This window comes from Oncorhynchus mykiss, chromosome 15 (assembly GCF_057628025.1).
Source record: "Oncorhynchus mykiss isolate SJ-2025 chromosome 15, ASM5762802v1, whole genome shotgun sequence".
NCBI lineage: Eukaryota > Metazoa > Chordata > Actinopteri > Salmoniformes > Salmonidae > Oncorhynchus > Oncorhynchus mykiss.
Window position 1 is genome coordinate 27,407,656 of NC_143036.1, and position 16,364 is coordinate 27,424,019.

A 16,364-nucleotide genomic window follows, 5' to 3' on the forward strand; every position below is an offset into this window, starting at 1 on the left:
TGCGGATTCTGAATGAGACTATTGTTAGAGGGCTGAGTGGGTGTAGGGGAGTCCAGCTCAAATCAAATCCTTTAATTGAACTTTCTTTTATCTGCCAACCAATCACCTCACACTTCTAAAATTGCTACCACATCGGTTGTGATTTTCCTTTCAGTTAATGTTCATTTGGTACAGTAAAAATGTTTTTGAAATAGATCCACTGTCATCGCATACGGTGGGCGAATCTTGACTGGAGGCTGTCGTACTGTTTTTGTCGATAAAGATTTTGATCGTATGGTGCAGATTGCCTTTGACCTAACTTCAATGAGAAGTATCTCTGTTTGATCCGACTGAGGACCAATAATCTCTGTTGTCTCTTGCCCCACCCTGTCCCTCTTGTCTGTTGGGGTTCTCTGCTGTCAATCAAATGCAGCAGGACAGAAATAACCTGGTAAGTAAAACTGACCAATGGGAACCCCTCTTCCTCCTTTTTGACCCCTCCCACGCTTACCTGTCAGTTTTAGAGCTCATGTAGCATGTTATGTTGTGGGATCCCATCTCTGTAGTTGGATTTTTGTCACTGTTTATGTCAAAGGTTGTGTGTTTTTGTTGGTGTTTGTTATCATGACAGTATTTTTCACCTGGTGGTCAGTGACATTAAACGTTTTGAGTTCATTGAAAATAATTTTGTAACATTGTGGGGTTTACAAAGGTGATACATACCATACCTTTCCTCGTATTTGTTTTCATCAATCACCTGTGTTGTGACTGTGTGTTGTACCTTGAACGTTGTCAAGATCAATATATGTGTGTGCCCTTGCTATCTCCATTACTGTCATTGTCAAGCCAAAGATGACAATTCGGCAATGACCGTGATTGACAGGGAATTGGCCTGATAGCATAAACTGACAGGTGCTCAGGCTATTGTGAATGCTGGTATTAGTTGGGGGGGGTCATAAATCATCTTAGCTGCGGTCGTCCACTCATGTAGACCAGTTGTCCAACAACGCGGAGTTGACCATTGGAGAGGTGTAGTGGTGACTGATGTTGATCTTGGCTCTACTACAGAACCCCAACCAAAAACCTGTCATTCTGAGGAAGAGGAGACAGAGGATCAAGATCGAAGCCAACTGGGAGCTCTTCTACTACAGGTAGGTACATTGATCACTTGCTTACAAAATGTCCGCCTAACTCTCTCTTACTATTATAGACTTTGTGCTTTATCCTTTATTTTTTATGTTTAATGTTTCTCCGGCTGGAGCAGCCTCCTACTTTAAATGATCAAATGAATTCATGCATTAAAAGTGAATATTTAGATTTTGGATAAGTTGTCCCGTCTCAATCTCTGGTTCTCCTGTGTCCTAGGTTCCAGTTGGATCACGCGCGGTCCAACCTCATCTGGAACCTGAAGACACGGGAGGAACTGCGGGACGCTCTGGAGGGAGAGATGAGGGCCTTTGGCGTGGACCGCGAGCTGGGCAACGCTAGCGTCATCTCCTGGAACCACCAGGAGTTTGAGGTCAGGGGTCAAACCAAATTATGACCATATTTATATTTTGATCATGTGGATTGGTAGCTGACGTGTATGTGTGTGGGGGGGGTTGTTTGCGTGTGTGTTGCAGGTGAGGTACGAGTGTCTTTCGGATGAGATTAAGATTGGTGATTATTACCTGCGCCTCCTGCTGGAAGAGGATGAGACGGATGAGTCTGGGGCCATCAAGAGATCGTAAGACATCAGCTACCTACAACACAATCGGCCTTGTTTAACCCATCTAATGACAATATTGCTCTTAAATCCAAACAAAGGGTATAAAGTCAAGTGTTCAAATTGCAATATCCCTCTGTCTTTCTGTCTCTTTCTCCCGCTCAGGTACGAGTTCTTCAATGAGCTCTACCACCGTTTCCTGCTCACCCCCAAAGTCTCCATGAAGTGCCTGTGCCTGCAGGCTCTCACCGTCGTCTATGGGAAGTGCTGCGAGGAGATTGGCCCCTTTACCGACACCAAGTACATCGTTGGCATGCTGGACCGGGTCAGTGCTGTGGCACACACACACACACAAACTAGTGAGAGATCCGTTGGGACAGTTTTGTAATAGTAAGTCTCTCTCCCCCTCTGCATTTACAGGCTACAGACAAACTGGAAAGAGACAGACTGATCCTATTCCTTAACAAACTCATCCTCAACAAGAAAAATGTGAAGGAGTTGATGGACTCCAATGGAGTCCGCATCCTAGTGGACCTGCTCACCCTGGCCCACCTACACACCAGCCGAGCCACCGTCCCACTACAGGTAGGTCTTCACAACTTCCCTGTCTGAACCATCCAAATTGTAGCATGTGCTTCTCATCACGTATCTAACGTATGTTTTGATATGGAAGCGTATAGCTGTCGGAAGTCAAATAGACTTCTATTACAGGCCAGTCTGTCTGGTTTCATGTTAATAACGTGCGTCTTTGTGTCTGTCAGAGCAACGTGATCGAGGCCGGGGCGGACATGAAGAGGGAGAGCGAGAAGGAGTGGTACTTTGGGAACGCAGACAAAGAGAGGAGGGGCCCCTTCAGCTTTGAAGAGGTACGTTTCTTCTGAATACAAAACCAGTACAGATGCTAAGCTCTACCCCCATAGGTAGAGTTTCTCTGGGTCCAGTGCCATTGCTTAGATATTTTTGGGTATCCAAGACAACGTACATTTTGTAACGTCGGTGAACTATCTCTAAGCATGATATCTTGATGACTGAACACGTCCACATTTCCCACATCAGATGCAGGAGTTCTGGAGCAACGGAGTGCTGACGGCCAAGACGAGGTGCTGGGCCCAGGGCATGGACGGCTGGCGCCCCCTGCAGGCCATCCCGCAGCTCAAGTGGTGCCTGCTGGCCAGCGGGCAGGCGGTGATGAACGAGACGGACCTGGCCACGCTCATCCTCAACATGCTCATCACCATGTGCTCCTACTACCCCAGCAGGTAGGGAGAAGATATTCAGTTCTGGCTCTTTAAACAAACAAACAAACAAAAAAAAAATAATAATAATAATAAATATATATATATATATAACATTTTTTTACTTACTGTCTCCTCTCTTGCTCGACCCTTTCTCCCCCTATTTCTCTCTATTTTGCTGTCACACAGTTTAAAAATGTGACAATGTGTCTGTCTTTCCCCAGGGACCAGGACAATGCCATTATTCGTCCCTTACCCAAGATCAAGAGAATGGTCAGCGATAATACCTGCCTCCCTCACATTGTCCAGGTGAGCAGAACCAGCCTATTATTACGTATATCCTTCCTACCTCAGTGGGACTAACTGGTTAAAGAAAGGTTAAACACAAAAAATGTGTACTAATTCCTATTCTTTTCATTTTCCTATATATAAAATAATCTGAAGGTTGCTTGAGACTAAAACGTTGGTCAAATAAGATCTGTTTAATTCTTGGACTCAACATTAAAAGTGAGATGGAGGTTTTTATTTTTATTAAATGAAATGTTTGACCAAATGTCTCATGTTCTGTTCCCTTCTCCAATCAGCTGCTGCTGACCTTTGACCCCATCCTGGTGGAGAAGGTGGCCAACGTGCTGTACCTGGTGATGCAGGACAACCCCAACCTGCAGCGCCTCTACCTCACTGGCATCTTCTTCTTCATTATGATGTACACCGGCTCCAACGTGCTGCCAGTGGCCAGGTCCGACTGCTGGAGAGATGCACACGGACACGCATGTCACACACACACACACACACACACTGTGCTCTTCAGATAGGTCTTTTACGTTGTGCGTTTTGGACTCTGTCACGTCTTGTGTTTTCCTGTAGGTTCCTGAAGTACTGTCACCTGAAGCAGGCCTTCAAGTCAGAGGAGGCCAAAGGTACAGACATCGTCCAGCGCAGTGTGCTGGGGCCGGTGATGCCTGAGGCCATGGTGTGTTACCTGGAGAACTACGAGGCAGAACGCTTCTCCGAGATCTTCCTGGGAGAGTTTGACACGCCAGAGGCCATCTGGAGCAGCGAGATGAGGTAGACACAAGCTTGCTGTCTGTCTGGGGAGAGGTCTAACAAATAGTTTTGACCAAGGTTTTCCTGTCTGTTTGTCTACATCCACCTCTTGTGTGTTGGTTTGTGTCTGACGTCTCATCCCCCTTGCCCCCCTCCAGGCGGATGATGATTGAGAAAATCGCGACCCACCTGGCTGACTTCAGCCCACGGCTGTACAGCAACACACGAGCCCTCTACCAGTACTGCCCCATCCCTGTAGTCAGCTTCCCCCAGCTGGAGAACGAGCTCTTCTGTAACATCTACTACCTCCGCCACCTGTGTGACGCCAACCGCTTCCCCAACTGGCCCATCCGAGAGCCCGTATGTTCTGTCTGTCTGTGTGTGGTGATTGACTGTGTGAGACTTGTGAGAAGGTGTCAGTGTATGAGCGAGATGGAGACTGTTAATCGTGCTCTGTGTCGTCGTCTGCCCCCCCTGCAGGTGAAGCTGCTGAAGGACACCCTGGAGGCCTGGAAGAGGGAGGTGGAGAAGAAGCCTCCCTCCATGTCTGTGGACGACGCCTACGAAGTCCTCAACCTGCCCAAGGGACAGGGACAGTAAGTGGCCTTGCATGCATAAAGAAGAAGCTTCTCCCTCTCCAAGATGTCTATCGGTACTATATGGAGTGTGTTTGATTTTTTTGGTTTCTCCACAGACACGAGGAGAGTAAGATCAGGAAGGCCTACTTCAGACTGGCCCAGAAGTACCACCCGGACAAGAACCCAGAGGGCAGGGTATGTTGCTGCACTATATAAGGAATTAGGTGCCATTTGGGACACAGACGTCATCCGAGTTTGAGGAGTTTTTCCACTCCTGTCTTGGAGCATTACCGTCATTGTTCAGAGGGGGGAGGTGTTAATAAACTGTCTTTGTGTGTTCAGGATATGTTTGAGAAGGTCAACAAGGCCTATGAATTCCTGTGCACCAAGTCGTCCCGCATCATCGACGGCCCCGACCCCGAGAACATCATCCTCATCCTCAAAGCCCAGAGCATCCTCTTCAACAGACACAAACAAGGTCTGACACTCTAATGCTCTCTCCACTGTCTGTAGTATTCCATGTTATACGCATCTAAAGTGAATACGCATGGAAGGTGCGTCACAATCACTAATTGTAAACACCACTAGAGGCACCATTTTTGGAGGCGTGATAGACACGGCAGCGTTGCTATTAGCTAGAAAAAGAGTGTAGGAGCTATAAATACAGTTGAAGTCGGAAGTTTACATACACTTAGGTTGGAATCATTAAAACTTGTATTTCAATCACTCCACAAAGTACTTGTTAACAAACTATAGTTTTGCCAAGTCGGTTAGGACGACTACTTTGTGCATGACACAAGTCATTTTTCCAACAATTGTTTACAGACAGATTATTTCACTTATAATTCACTGTATCACAATCCCAGTGGGTCAGAAGTTTACATTCACTAAGTTGACTGTGCCTTTAAACAGCTTGGAAAATTCCAGAAAATTATGTCATGGCTTTAGAAGCTTCTGATAGGCTAATTGACATCATTTGAGTCAATTGGAGGTGTACCTGTGGCTGTATTTTAAGGCCTATCTTCAAACTCAGTGCCTCTTTGCTTGACATCAAAGGAAAATCAAAAGAAATCAGCCAAGACCTCAGACAAAACATTGTAGACATCCACAAGTCTGGTTCATCCTTGGGAGCAATTTCCAAATGCCTGACGGTACCACGTTCATCTGTACAAACAATAGTACGCAAGTATAAACACCATTGGACCACGCAGCCGTCATACTGCTCAGGAAGGAGATGCGTTCTGTCTCCTAGAGATGAATATACTTTGGTGCGAAAAGTGCAAATCAATCCCAGAACAACAGCAAAGTACCTTGTGAAGATGCTGGAGGAAACGGGTACAAAAGTATCTATATCCACAGTAAAACAATTCCTATATCGACATAACCTGAATGGCCGCTCAGCAAGGAAGAAGCCACTGCTCCAAAACCGCCATAAAAAGCCAGACTACGGTTTACAACTGCACATGGGGACAAAGATTGTACTTTTTGGAGAAATGTCCTCTGGTCTGATGAAACAAAAATAAAACTGTTTGGCCATAAATGACCATCTTTATGTCTGGAGGAAATGGGGGGGGGGGGGGGGCTTGCAAGCTGAAGAACATCATCCCAACTGTGATGCACGGGGGTGGCAGCATCATGTTGTTGAGGTGCTTTGCTGCAGGAGGGACTGGTGCACTTCACAAAATAGATGGCATCATGAGGACGGAAAATGATGTGGATAGATTGAAGCAACATCTCAAGACATCAGTCAGGAAGTTAAAGCTTGGTCGCAAATGGGTCTTCCATGTGGACAATGACCCCAAGCACACTTCCAAAGTTGTGGCAAAATGGCTTAAGGACAACAGTCAAGGTATTGGAGTGGCCATCACAAAGCCCTGACCTCAATCCTATAGAAAATGTGTGGGCAGAACTGAAAAAGCGTGTGCGAGCAATAAGGCCTACAAACCTTCCTCAGTTCCACCAGCTCTGTCAGGAGGAATGGGCCAAAATTCACCCACCTTAGTGTGAGAAGCTTGTGGAAGGCTACCCGAAACATTTGACCGAAGTTAAACAATTTAAAGGCAATGCTACCAAATACTAATTGAGTGTATGTAAACTTCTGACCCACTGGGAATGTGATGAAAGAAATAAAAGCTGAAATGTCATTCTCTCTACTATTATTCTGACATTTCACATTCTTAAAATAAAGTGGTGATCCTAACTGACCTAAGACAGGGAATTTTTACTAAATGTCAGGAATTGTGAAAAACTGATATATATATATATATATATATATATATATATATATATATTATACTACTCAAAAAAATAAAGGGAACACTTAAACAACACAATGTAACTCCAAGTCAATCACACTTCTGTGAAATCAAACTGTCCACTTAGGAAGCAACACTGATTGACAATAAATTTCACATGCTGTTGTGCAAATGGAATAGACAACAGGTGGAAATTATAGGCAATTGCAAGACACCCCCAATAAGGAGTGGTTCTGCAGGTGGTGACCACAGACCATTTCTCAGTTCCTATGCTTCCTGGCTGATGTTTTGGTCACTTTTGAATGCTGGCGGTGCTTTCACTCTAGTGGTAGCATGAGACGGAGTCTACAACCCACACAAGTGGCTCAGGTAGTGCAGATCATCCAGGATGGCACATCAATGCGAGCTGTGGCAAGAAGGTTTGCTGTGTCTGTCAGCGTGGTGTCCAGAGCATGGAGGCGCTACCAGGAGACAGGCCAGTACATCAGGAGACATGGAGGAGGCCGTAGGAGGGCAACACAGCAGCAGGACCGCTACCTTCGCCTTTGTGCAAGGAGGAGCAGGAGGAGCACTGCCAGAGCCCTGCAAAATGACCTCCAGCAGGCCACAAATGTGCATGTGTCTGCTCAAACGGTCAGAAACCGACTCCATGAGGGTGGTATGAGGGCCCGACGTCCACGGGTGGGGGTTGTGCTTACATCCCAACACTGTGCAGGACGCTTGGCATTTGCCAGGGAACACCAAGATTGGCGCAATCGCCACTGGCTCACTGCTCTTCACAGATGAAAGCAGGCTCACACTGAGCACATGTGACAGACCTGACAGAGTCTGGACACGCCGTGGAGAACTTTCTGCTGCCTGCAACATCCTCCAGCATGACCGGTTTGGCGGTGGGTACACTGCTGATACACTCCAGCCATATGAGGTCTAGCATTGTCTTGCATTAGGAGGAACCCAGGGCCAACCGCACCAGCATATGGTCTCACAAGGGGTCTGAGGATCTCATCTCGGTACCTAATGGCGAGCACATGGAGGGCTGTGTGGCCCCCCAAAGAAATGGTATATATATATATATATATATATATATATATATATATATATATATATATATATATATATATATATATATATATATATATATATATATATATATATATATATATATATATATATATATAAGCAAACCTACATTGGCTGGTTAGCTTAGCATCTGGGTCATTAGCCACTGCAGATCTCTTTGCTAGCTAACAGTAGTGTTTACTTGTTGACACTTTTGCTACTTTCCAAGAGTAATATTAATGTAAACTGCTGTCCTCTTGTCAACAGAACTGGAACCCTACAAGTACGCCGGCTACCCCATGCTCATCAAGACCATCACCATGGAGACGGGTGATGAGCAGCTGTTCTCCAAGACATCCCCCCTGCTCCCGGCTGCAATCGAGCTGGCCTTCCACACGGTCAACTGCTCCGCCCTAAACGCTGAGGAACTACGCAGAGAAAGTGGCATCGAGGTAGAACTAACAACCCTACTGGCTATTCGGAGGTCAGGATCATATTCATTAGGCACCAAACGGAAGCAAACGATAGTAAACTGACTGAAACCGGGAGGGATCTACTTAGAGTTGTCTAATAAGAAATGGTTATTTTAGTTTTTTCATTGAAAAACATTTTGCTTTGTTTTGGAACTAATGAAGACGACTCAGATACTATTGTTGCAACAATATTCACCTTTTCCCGATTTGACATTCCTACATTCATACTTTCAATGTTTATAACATGATCTAAAAAAAGTATTTCTCCCCCCCCTTTTCCGCCAGATTCTGTTGGACGCGCTGTCCCGGTGTGTCGCTGTTTTAACCGCTTCCAGCAAGTCTGATGACATGGCTGTTCAAGTAAGATCACCAGATCCACAGTGCAGAGCCGTGGTCACTTACGATTCCCCCACCAGGGCCCGGGGTTCAATCCTAGTGCCTACCCTGTCTGAATAGTGTCAAATCGCCTTAATGATTGTGGATGTCGTATTAAAATATATATATTTTAAGAATACAGCACATCCACAACCATCTGTCACATTATTAGCACTGTATTCTGAGCCGTACACGTCTGGCTGGAAATGAGTGGTACAGTTCAGTGTTGAAAGGGGTTGTGTTGCCTGTGCCTAGGTGTGCGGCCAGGTGTGTAAATGCTACAGTGTAGCGGCTCAGTTTGAGGAGTGCCGGGAAAAGATCATCGAGCTCCCCAACATCATCAGGGACCTCTGTCACGTGCTCTACTATGGGAAGGTGAGATCTCTATTTATCATACAACAGCAGCCTTGTATCTCTGGCTTTGTATATACCGTGATACCACTGTATCATCCAATGTAGAAAGGATGCACATTTATACTTAAAAAATATATATTTTTAATTGAGCGTGTACCTTCAATTGAAAGCAATCTTCTCTTGTACACTCTCAGGGTCTCCCGCGAACAGCGGCGCTGGCCGTACAGTGCGTCAGCTCCTTCGCCGTGGATTACTTCCTGCAGACGCACCTGTACCACGCCGGCGTGCTCTGGCACCTCCTGGTGCACCTGTTCAACTACGACTACACGCTGGAGGAGAGCGGCGTGGCCACCAGCCAGGACACCAACCAGCAGGAGGTGGCCAACAGCCTGGCCAAGCTTAGCCTAGTGGCACTTAGCCGTCTGGGGGGCTATGCCCCACCCACCGGAGAGGGAGGTGTAGTGGAGACTAACGGGGTGGAGGGGCAACCCCCGGAGAACCCAACCATTCGTAAGAGCCTGGCAGCCATGCTCACACCCTATATTTCGAGGAGGTTAGGGTCGACGGTACCGGCTGAGGTTAGTGATTATGGGAAAGTGTAAAAGGTAGATATGCAGATTAGACACAATAACACACACACACTCATAGACCCACTAGTTTAAAACACTATTGATGATATTACTCTGCTATGCCACTCTTCACCCACATTCACTCATGCTTCTGTTTCCATGTCTACCAGGTGTTGAAGCTGCTGAACAGTAACTCTGAGAACCCCTACCTTATCTGGAACAACGGGACCCGGGCCGAGCTGCTGGAGTTCCTGGAGGCCCAGCAGGAAGCCAACATCAGGAGGGTGAGCAGACGAGAGCACATGGACTGGCTCTATCATAAGTTTCAGCATGGATGTCTGTTGTCGCTGTAGGATTGGCTCGTGTTCATTAGGCACCGTAAAAAAACAAAATGGACTGTGTATTATTAGGCATCCTGTGTTGTTAGTATAGTCATGTCTCTCTGTCTCTCTCTCTGTCGTAGGGGGAGAACGATAAGAGCTTTGGCTCAGAGTTTGTGTTCAGCGACCACGGTAAAGAGCTGATCGTGGGTGAGATCTTTGTCAGGGTCTACAATGAGCAGCCTACCTATCCTCTGGAGGTGAGCTCCGACACTCGGCGTAGCGTTTGACCTTGCATCATACTCCTCCCAGTTACTGTCAACCACTGTTCAAGAAAATCGATACTAACAACATTGTAGCCATTGTCATGTCATAGTCCTGTCATTAAGTAGCACTGAGTCACGGTAAATCCATTTGCTTCACGCAGCTCACAGTAATATCTGAAAACCTGCAGGTAATTATGTGGTAATACCTAGGTATTTAGCTACAATAATATCATTAAATCAAACGCAAGTCATTTGATGTATTTCTAGGCTATATCCATCCATATCATTAGTTCGTAACGCCAGATAAAAGGTGTTATAAGCTTTTATTATAAGCCTATACCCATGTCTCCATGGTCCAGTACCCCAAGGCGTTTGCAGCCAGCCTGCTGGACTACGTGGGCTCCCAGGCCCAGTACCTCACCACCCTGCTGGCCATGTCCCAGAGCAACAAGGTGGAGTCCCAGCAGCATGTCGAGAGGCTCCGCTGGGCCGAGATGGCCCTGGAGGCCCTCCGCAACGTCATCAAGAACAACCCAGGTACACAGCAACCTACTTCTGTGATGTCTACAGTCACTCTTACTACTACTGCAGTCAAAACTGCTACTACCACTTCTTCCACTACCAGGAAATTGACTTTTTAAGATTGCCGAAGCAAGCACACGCATTTTGCTTTAGGAGCGTTAAGAAATGCCCCTCCTACTTCTGTTTTGTACCGTCTCCGTTGCCTTTTCTCCTCAGCTGAACAAACTGAAAGAGTGCTCATTGGTCTTTTACGGTTTGCTGACTTGGCTCTTTGTGACCCCCAGGTTCGGAGACGGAGTGCATCGGCCATTTCAAGCTGCTGTTCTCCTTGTTACGGGTTCACGGGGCTGGGAAGGTACAGCAGCTAGCTCTGGAGGTAAAACACAACTAGAATATTCATATTTTATTTTATTATCGACGGAATTTGTTATAGAACACTTTTGTGTGATATCCTGTGGGCCGTATCTTTTTTTCGAAATCAACCAATCAATCAGCCCACATGCATGCACTGTATATTTAAATCCGTGATCTGAGACCTGTTTTTGTGTCCTCCATAAGGTTGTGAACACGGTCACCTCCAACCAGGAATGTGTGGCTAACATCGCTGAGTCCCTGGTGCTGTCCAACCTACTGGTGCTACTGCACTCTCTGCCCTCCAGTAAGACCACTGAACACCTACTGCATCTACTAGTCTGTTCTACTAGCTATATACACTTGTCTGATTTTCTGCATCCCTTTCAGGCCGGCAGCTTGTACTGGAAACTTTATACGCCTTGACCTCCAACACCAAGATAGTCAAAGAAGCTATGACTAAGGGTCGGTATTATACCGAATTGCTGTTTGTTCTTGAATATACAGTATTATATTCTGTTGTGTATATGGGCTTATGTCAATGTCTGTTGCCATGGGTAACCTTCCCGCTTTCTCTCCCCCTCTCCCCTCTCTCCTCCAGGTGCGTTGATCTACCTGCTGGACCTCTTCTGTAACTCCACCCACCCCCAGGTGCGCTCCCAGACGGCCGAGCTCTTCTCCAAAATGACCTCTGACAAGCTGGTGGGGCCCAAGGTGAGGCAGTATCCCTGTGTGGAGGATCATAGGCAGAGACCTTAACCCTCTGTAGAGACTACTTTAGTACTGTGCCCCAAATGGCACCCTATTCCCAATTTAGTGAATAGGGAAAAGTAGTGCACTAAATAGGAACGAGGGTGCCATTTTGGAAGGTTTTTTTTTTCTCCCTCACTCAATCTCTGTCCCACCTCTTCTGTCCTCTCTCTCTCTCTACCTCATCCCTCCCTCTCAGGTGCGGCTGACTCTGATGCGTTTCCTGCCGGGTGTGTTCATGGACGCCATGCGGGACAACGCGGAGGCAGCAGTGCACATCTTCGAGGGGACACACGAGAACCCCGAGCTCATCTGGAACGACGGCTCCCGGGAGACTGTCTCCACCACCGTCCGTGAGATGATGCTCGAGTACGCAACCACTTTTTTTTCACACTCTGTAACTCACCCACCCACCCCTGTGGCTTTGTGGTCGTTAGGCCCCAAATTGTTAAATTGTTCGTAGCCCTGTAAAGTGTTGACATAATGACAGCACAACAGTTAGCTGTGAAATGATGAAATGCACCATTTATGCTATATATTTGATTTGTGTCTTTTGTACGATATATTCCTCCCGTGTCCTCTGCAGGCACTTCAAACAGCAGAAGGATAATCCTGATGTCAACTGGAGAGTAAGTGTATCCACATTCAATCTAATGCTGTTCTGTATGTTGTGGATTTCATTGTAGGCCTACAGTGTACGGGGATAAATGCTGAAGCAACAAAATAATCACATGGGATGCCCATTGTACTAATGTTTATGATATACAGCGTGTTAATGGTATGCTGTTGACTGTATGCGCAGCTGCCAGAGGAGTTCACGGTGGCGTATGGGGCGGGGCAGGGTGAGCTGGCAGTGGGCGGAGTCTTCCTGCGTATCTTCATCGCTCAGCCAGGCTGGGTGCTGCGCAAACCCAGGGAGTTCCTTGTGTCCCTCCTGGAGACCCTTACTGAGCTGTACGAGAAAAACAACCCCAATGTGAGTACACTCATGTGTTCATCTCCTTGCGCCTGTGAGTTTATCTCACTGAGTGAATTAAAGCACATTTCGTACACACACAAACACTTCCTGTAACTGAGCAGAAAAAATGGTCATCTCATAGAATACCCTGTATTTCCATTTTGGTTTGATTTAACCTTTCGCTGCTCGTTTCCAACAGGGTGAGGCCCTGGAGACGGTTACCACGGCGGCGGTGTGTTTGTTCAGCACACAGACCCAGCTGTGTGACCAGGTCCCTCCCCTGGGCCACCTGCCTCGCATCCTGTCTGCACTGACCCACAAGAACAACGCCGTGCCCAAGAGCTCCATCCGCCTCATCCACGTGCTGTCGGACAATGAGGTGCGTTCAATCTAGGGCTACAACAAACCTAAATTCATGATATATAATGGGCAAGATAAACGGACTACTATAAGGTAGTTTAGCAAGCTATAATTGACGAATGTACTGATGTAGTGGTATAACTACAACCAAGCCAACTTAAACTACATACTGAGTCTACAATAGTCCTGTTTGAATGTAAGGAGGTCAACGATCTTCCCATGGACACTAAATCTGTGTTATATTTATTTCTGTCTCACGTGGAAATATATTCAAGTCTAATGCCATGTTTCTGTATGTGTGGTGTGTGTGTGCGCAGCAATGTGTGCGCTCAATGGCCTCCCTGGAGACCATCGGTCCTCTGATGAGCGGGATGAAGATGAGGGCAGACATGGCAGGACTGGCCTGCGAGGCGCTCAACCGCATGTTCCAGAGAGAGCAGACTGACCTGGTGGCTCAGGTACCTCGTCTTTATTATGGCTACATATCAAATGGCACCCGATTCCCTGTGTAGTGCACTACTTTTCACCAGGGCCCATAGTAGTGTGTTATAGGGAATAGAGCCATTTGGGATGCATCCCATCGCTCTGATATAAAATTTAATTTTCTCACACCGTTTCTTACTGTTAATTCCTTTAGCAAAAGACTTGGTGTTCTGTCCTTTTCATACGTGTTGTTATTCCATGTCATTTTAGTGTTTTAATGTGTTTTGTACGTGCACACACAGGCCCTACGAGTGGATTTGGTGCCGTACCTTCTGCGGCTACTGGAAGGGATCGGGCTGGAGACCTTAGACAACCCCTCGGCCACCAAGGCTCAGATCGTCAAGGCTCTCAAGTCCATGACACGCAGTCTGCAGTATGGCGAACAGGTAAGGCACCCCTGGCTATATGTCAAATCAATATATCGTCCAACATATCGTCCAACATGTCAACAGGGCTCCAGACGATCATTTCCCCCTGGTGACAATGGTGCCACTACCTTTTACAGTTGGTGGCACCAGCCCATGATTTGGTCGCAACCTATTTATTTTTATTTTTTTTACAGCATCACGCCATAGAAAAATGATGTAACCATCTTAGCAAGTCATTCACCATGCTATACAAAGAGGTGTAATAGATTACTGAGACGGTATCCATCTTTAGGATGTTCATGCAGGGAATGCATGATTTAAATATATTTTGTTGTGCAACCCAATCCAGGGATTGTCATGAATTTTGGGTTGGCACTTAGGCTATTGTATTTAATTGTTAAAATAGGGCTCCATAATTTTCAGAATTATATTTTGTTCAATAGAGATGAATTTGACTACATCTTTATGTGCACAAAATATCACAGGCACATTTATTTGGTGCCAAGTCACCACCTGAGCAAGTGGAAACTCAAAACACGTTAGCTAGGTCACTAACTGGAAACGTAATACCCGCTGCTGGTAGCCATGTATTAATCTAACAGTAAATACAGTGTCCTGGGGAAAAACCGTGCAGTTGTAGCCTAGGTTGTTACCCCAATGACGCTTACATTCGCAATGGCTCATTCATCACAGCGGCAGGCCCCAGCGAACCAGAGACACGGGAGATACTTTTATCACAGGAATCTTGAGGGTAATGCACATTGTTTTTAAACAAGTCACGGTTTTAGTAGTGTGAAAAAAAATATAGGACGTTTTGGAGTGAGGGGAGCATGTAGAATGTGCAGCTCGCATCGATGCGACCAATTTTTTTTTTATTTTTATTTTTTTAATGAAAAATGTAACTCGCACAGACAACTCAAAGGATCGCAAAATGCGATTAAATTGTCGCAATCTGAAGCCCTGTATTAACAACCTGCAGTCTACTGAGACAGAGCACAGCTGTTTGATTGTAGTTGAAATGTATATGTTGTGTGTGTGAGATGTATTGTGTACAGTGTTTATATACATCAGTACTGTGTCTAAGAGACTTCTCCGTAGGACATTCATGTTGATCTTATCCTATCCACTGTGGTATTGTACACGTGTCAGTCTGAGTGGTACTGTGTTGCAGGTGAATGAAATCTTGGCTCGGTCCACTGTGTGGAGTGCCTTCAAAGACCAGAAACATGACCTATTCATCTCCGAGTCCCAGACCGCAGGGTACCTCACAGGTAGGAATGGAATCTGCACACATTCTGTTATGCGCTACAAAGATGGTAAGTTTAGAGGGGGCATTCTACGGGCTCAATCTGCATCCTTCGTTCTTCTATGCTTCCCTTGGGGCATTTTGTGGGCACTGCCTCTTCACTTTGTGCTTAGTACCCTCCCTCCTTTTCCTCTCTTCCTTCCCTTTCTCCTCTTCCTCCACATTTCCTTCTTCAGGTGTTTCCACTCCCTCTCTCATGGCGGCCAGCAGCCCCCTGCGGAGTGGGTTGTAGTTTCCTGTGCAGGGCCCTCCCAGCGCGCCTCCTCTCTCTTTGCTCTGACGCAGGTAGACTTTATCCTTGCTCCCATGCCACTCTCCATCTCCACTCTTTGACATGGCACCCTCCATCTTTTTATTTATTTATATATTTTTTACCCCCTTTTTCTTCCCAATTTTGTGGTATCCAATTGGTAGTTGCAAGGCAGTCATCGCTGCAACTCCCGTACGGACTTGGAGAGGTGAAGGTCGAGAGCCGTGCATCCTGCGAAACCCAACCAAGCCGCACTGCTTCTTGACACAATGCCCACTTAACCTGGAAGCCAGCCTCACCAATGTCACCGTACACCTGCCGACCGTGTCAGCGTGTACTGCGCCTGGCCCGCCACAGGAGTCGCTAGTGCGCGATGGGACAAGGACATCCCTGCCGGCCAAATCCTCCCCTAACCCGGACAATGCTGGACCAATTGGGTGCCGCCCCATGGGTCTCCCGGCTGCGACAGAGCCTGGACTCGAACCCAGAATCTCTAGTGGCACAGCTAGCACTGCAATGCAGTACCTTAGACCACTGCGCCACTCGGGAGGCTCCGTCACACTCCATCTTGTGCCGTTTTTCAATTTCCACTTTTCCCCCACTCATCTCCATCTCCAGACATGGATTGGAAAAACACTGTACGGATGAAGTCCCTGTAGCACATATCAATGGGTGAATCCTCTGAACTACTAATGGGCCGGGCCAGCCCTTGAGAAACCAACAGTGTCCCTAACAAAGTAAAGTGGCAATATGCTCGTGGATGCTCTGTAGCAATAGTTCATATACTCATATACCTCCATG

The 16,364-nt window shown here is 46.6% G+C and overlaps 1 protein-coding gene across 13 annotated transcripts in view; it reads left to right on the forward strand.

The window, feature by feature from the left end:
• Positions 1-16,364, forward strand: part of LOC110489893 (dnaJ homolog subfamily C member 13) — a 53,097-nt gene that overhangs the window by 35,093 nt on the left and 1,640 nt on the right. For 4 of the 13 annotated variants that reach the window (XM_090199704.1, XM_090199706.1, XM_021562853.3 and 1 more), the window contains 33 exons: positions 413-430; positions 1,048-1,130; positions 1,345-1,498; positions 1,602-1,705; positions 1,850-2,009; positions 2,105-2,269; positions 2,446-2,550; positions 2,741-2,943; positions 3,144-3,228; positions 3,504-3,658; positions 3,787-3,987; positions 4,125-4,326; positions 4,447-4,562; positions 4,661-4,739; positions 4,887-5,022; positions 8,126-8,310; positions 8,617-8,691; positions 8,962-9,081; positions 9,255-9,638; positions 9,800-9,913; positions 10,093-10,209; positions 10,575-10,752; positions 11,022-11,113; positions 11,296-11,395; positions 11,479-11,553; positions 11,690-11,802; positions 12,038-12,207; positions 12,425-12,467; positions 12,641-12,814; positions 12,996-13,175; positions 13,474-13,614; positions 13,882-14,025; positions 15,179-15,278. In XM_090199704.1, coding sequence (XP_090055830.1) covers positions 413-430; positions 1,048-1,130; positions 1,345-1,498; positions 1,602-1,705; positions 1,850-2,009; positions 2,105-2,269; positions 2,446-2,550; positions 2,741-2,943; positions 3,144-3,228; positions 3,504-3,658; positions 3,787-3,987; positions 4,125-4,326; positions 4,447-4,562; positions 4,661-4,739; positions 4,887-5,022; positions 8,126-8,310; positions 8,617-8,691; positions 8,962-9,081; positions 9,255-9,638; positions 9,800-9,913; positions 10,093-10,209; positions 10,575-10,752; positions 11,022-11,113; positions 11,296-11,395; positions 11,479-11,553; positions 11,690-11,802; positions 12,038-12,207; positions 12,425-12,467; positions 12,641-12,814; positions 12,996-13,175; positions 13,474-13,614; positions 13,882-14,025; positions 15,179-15,278 — 4,471 coding nt within the window. Of the gene's footprint in view, positions 1-412; positions 431-1,047; positions 1,131-1,344; positions 1,499-1,601; positions 1,706-1,849; positions 2,010-2,104; positions 2,270-2,445; positions 2,551-2,740; positions 2,944-3,143; positions 3,229-3,503; positions 3,659-3,786; positions 3,988-4,124; positions 4,327-4,446; positions 4,563-4,660; positions 4,740-4,886; positions 5,023-8,125; positions 8,311-8,616; positions 8,692-8,961; positions 9,082-9,254; positions 9,639-9,799; positions 9,914-10,092; positions 10,210-10,574; positions 10,753-11,021; positions 11,114-11,295; positions 11,396-11,478; positions 11,554-11,689; positions 11,803-12,037; positions 12,208-12,424; positions 12,468-12,640; positions 12,815-12,995; positions 13,176-13,473; positions 13,615-13,881; positions 14,026-15,178; positions 15,279-15,489; positions 15,599-16,364 lie in introns of all 13 variants that reach the window. The other 9 variants (XM_090199705.1, XM_090199708.1, XM_021562858.3 and 6 more) reach the window with 4 other exon arrangements.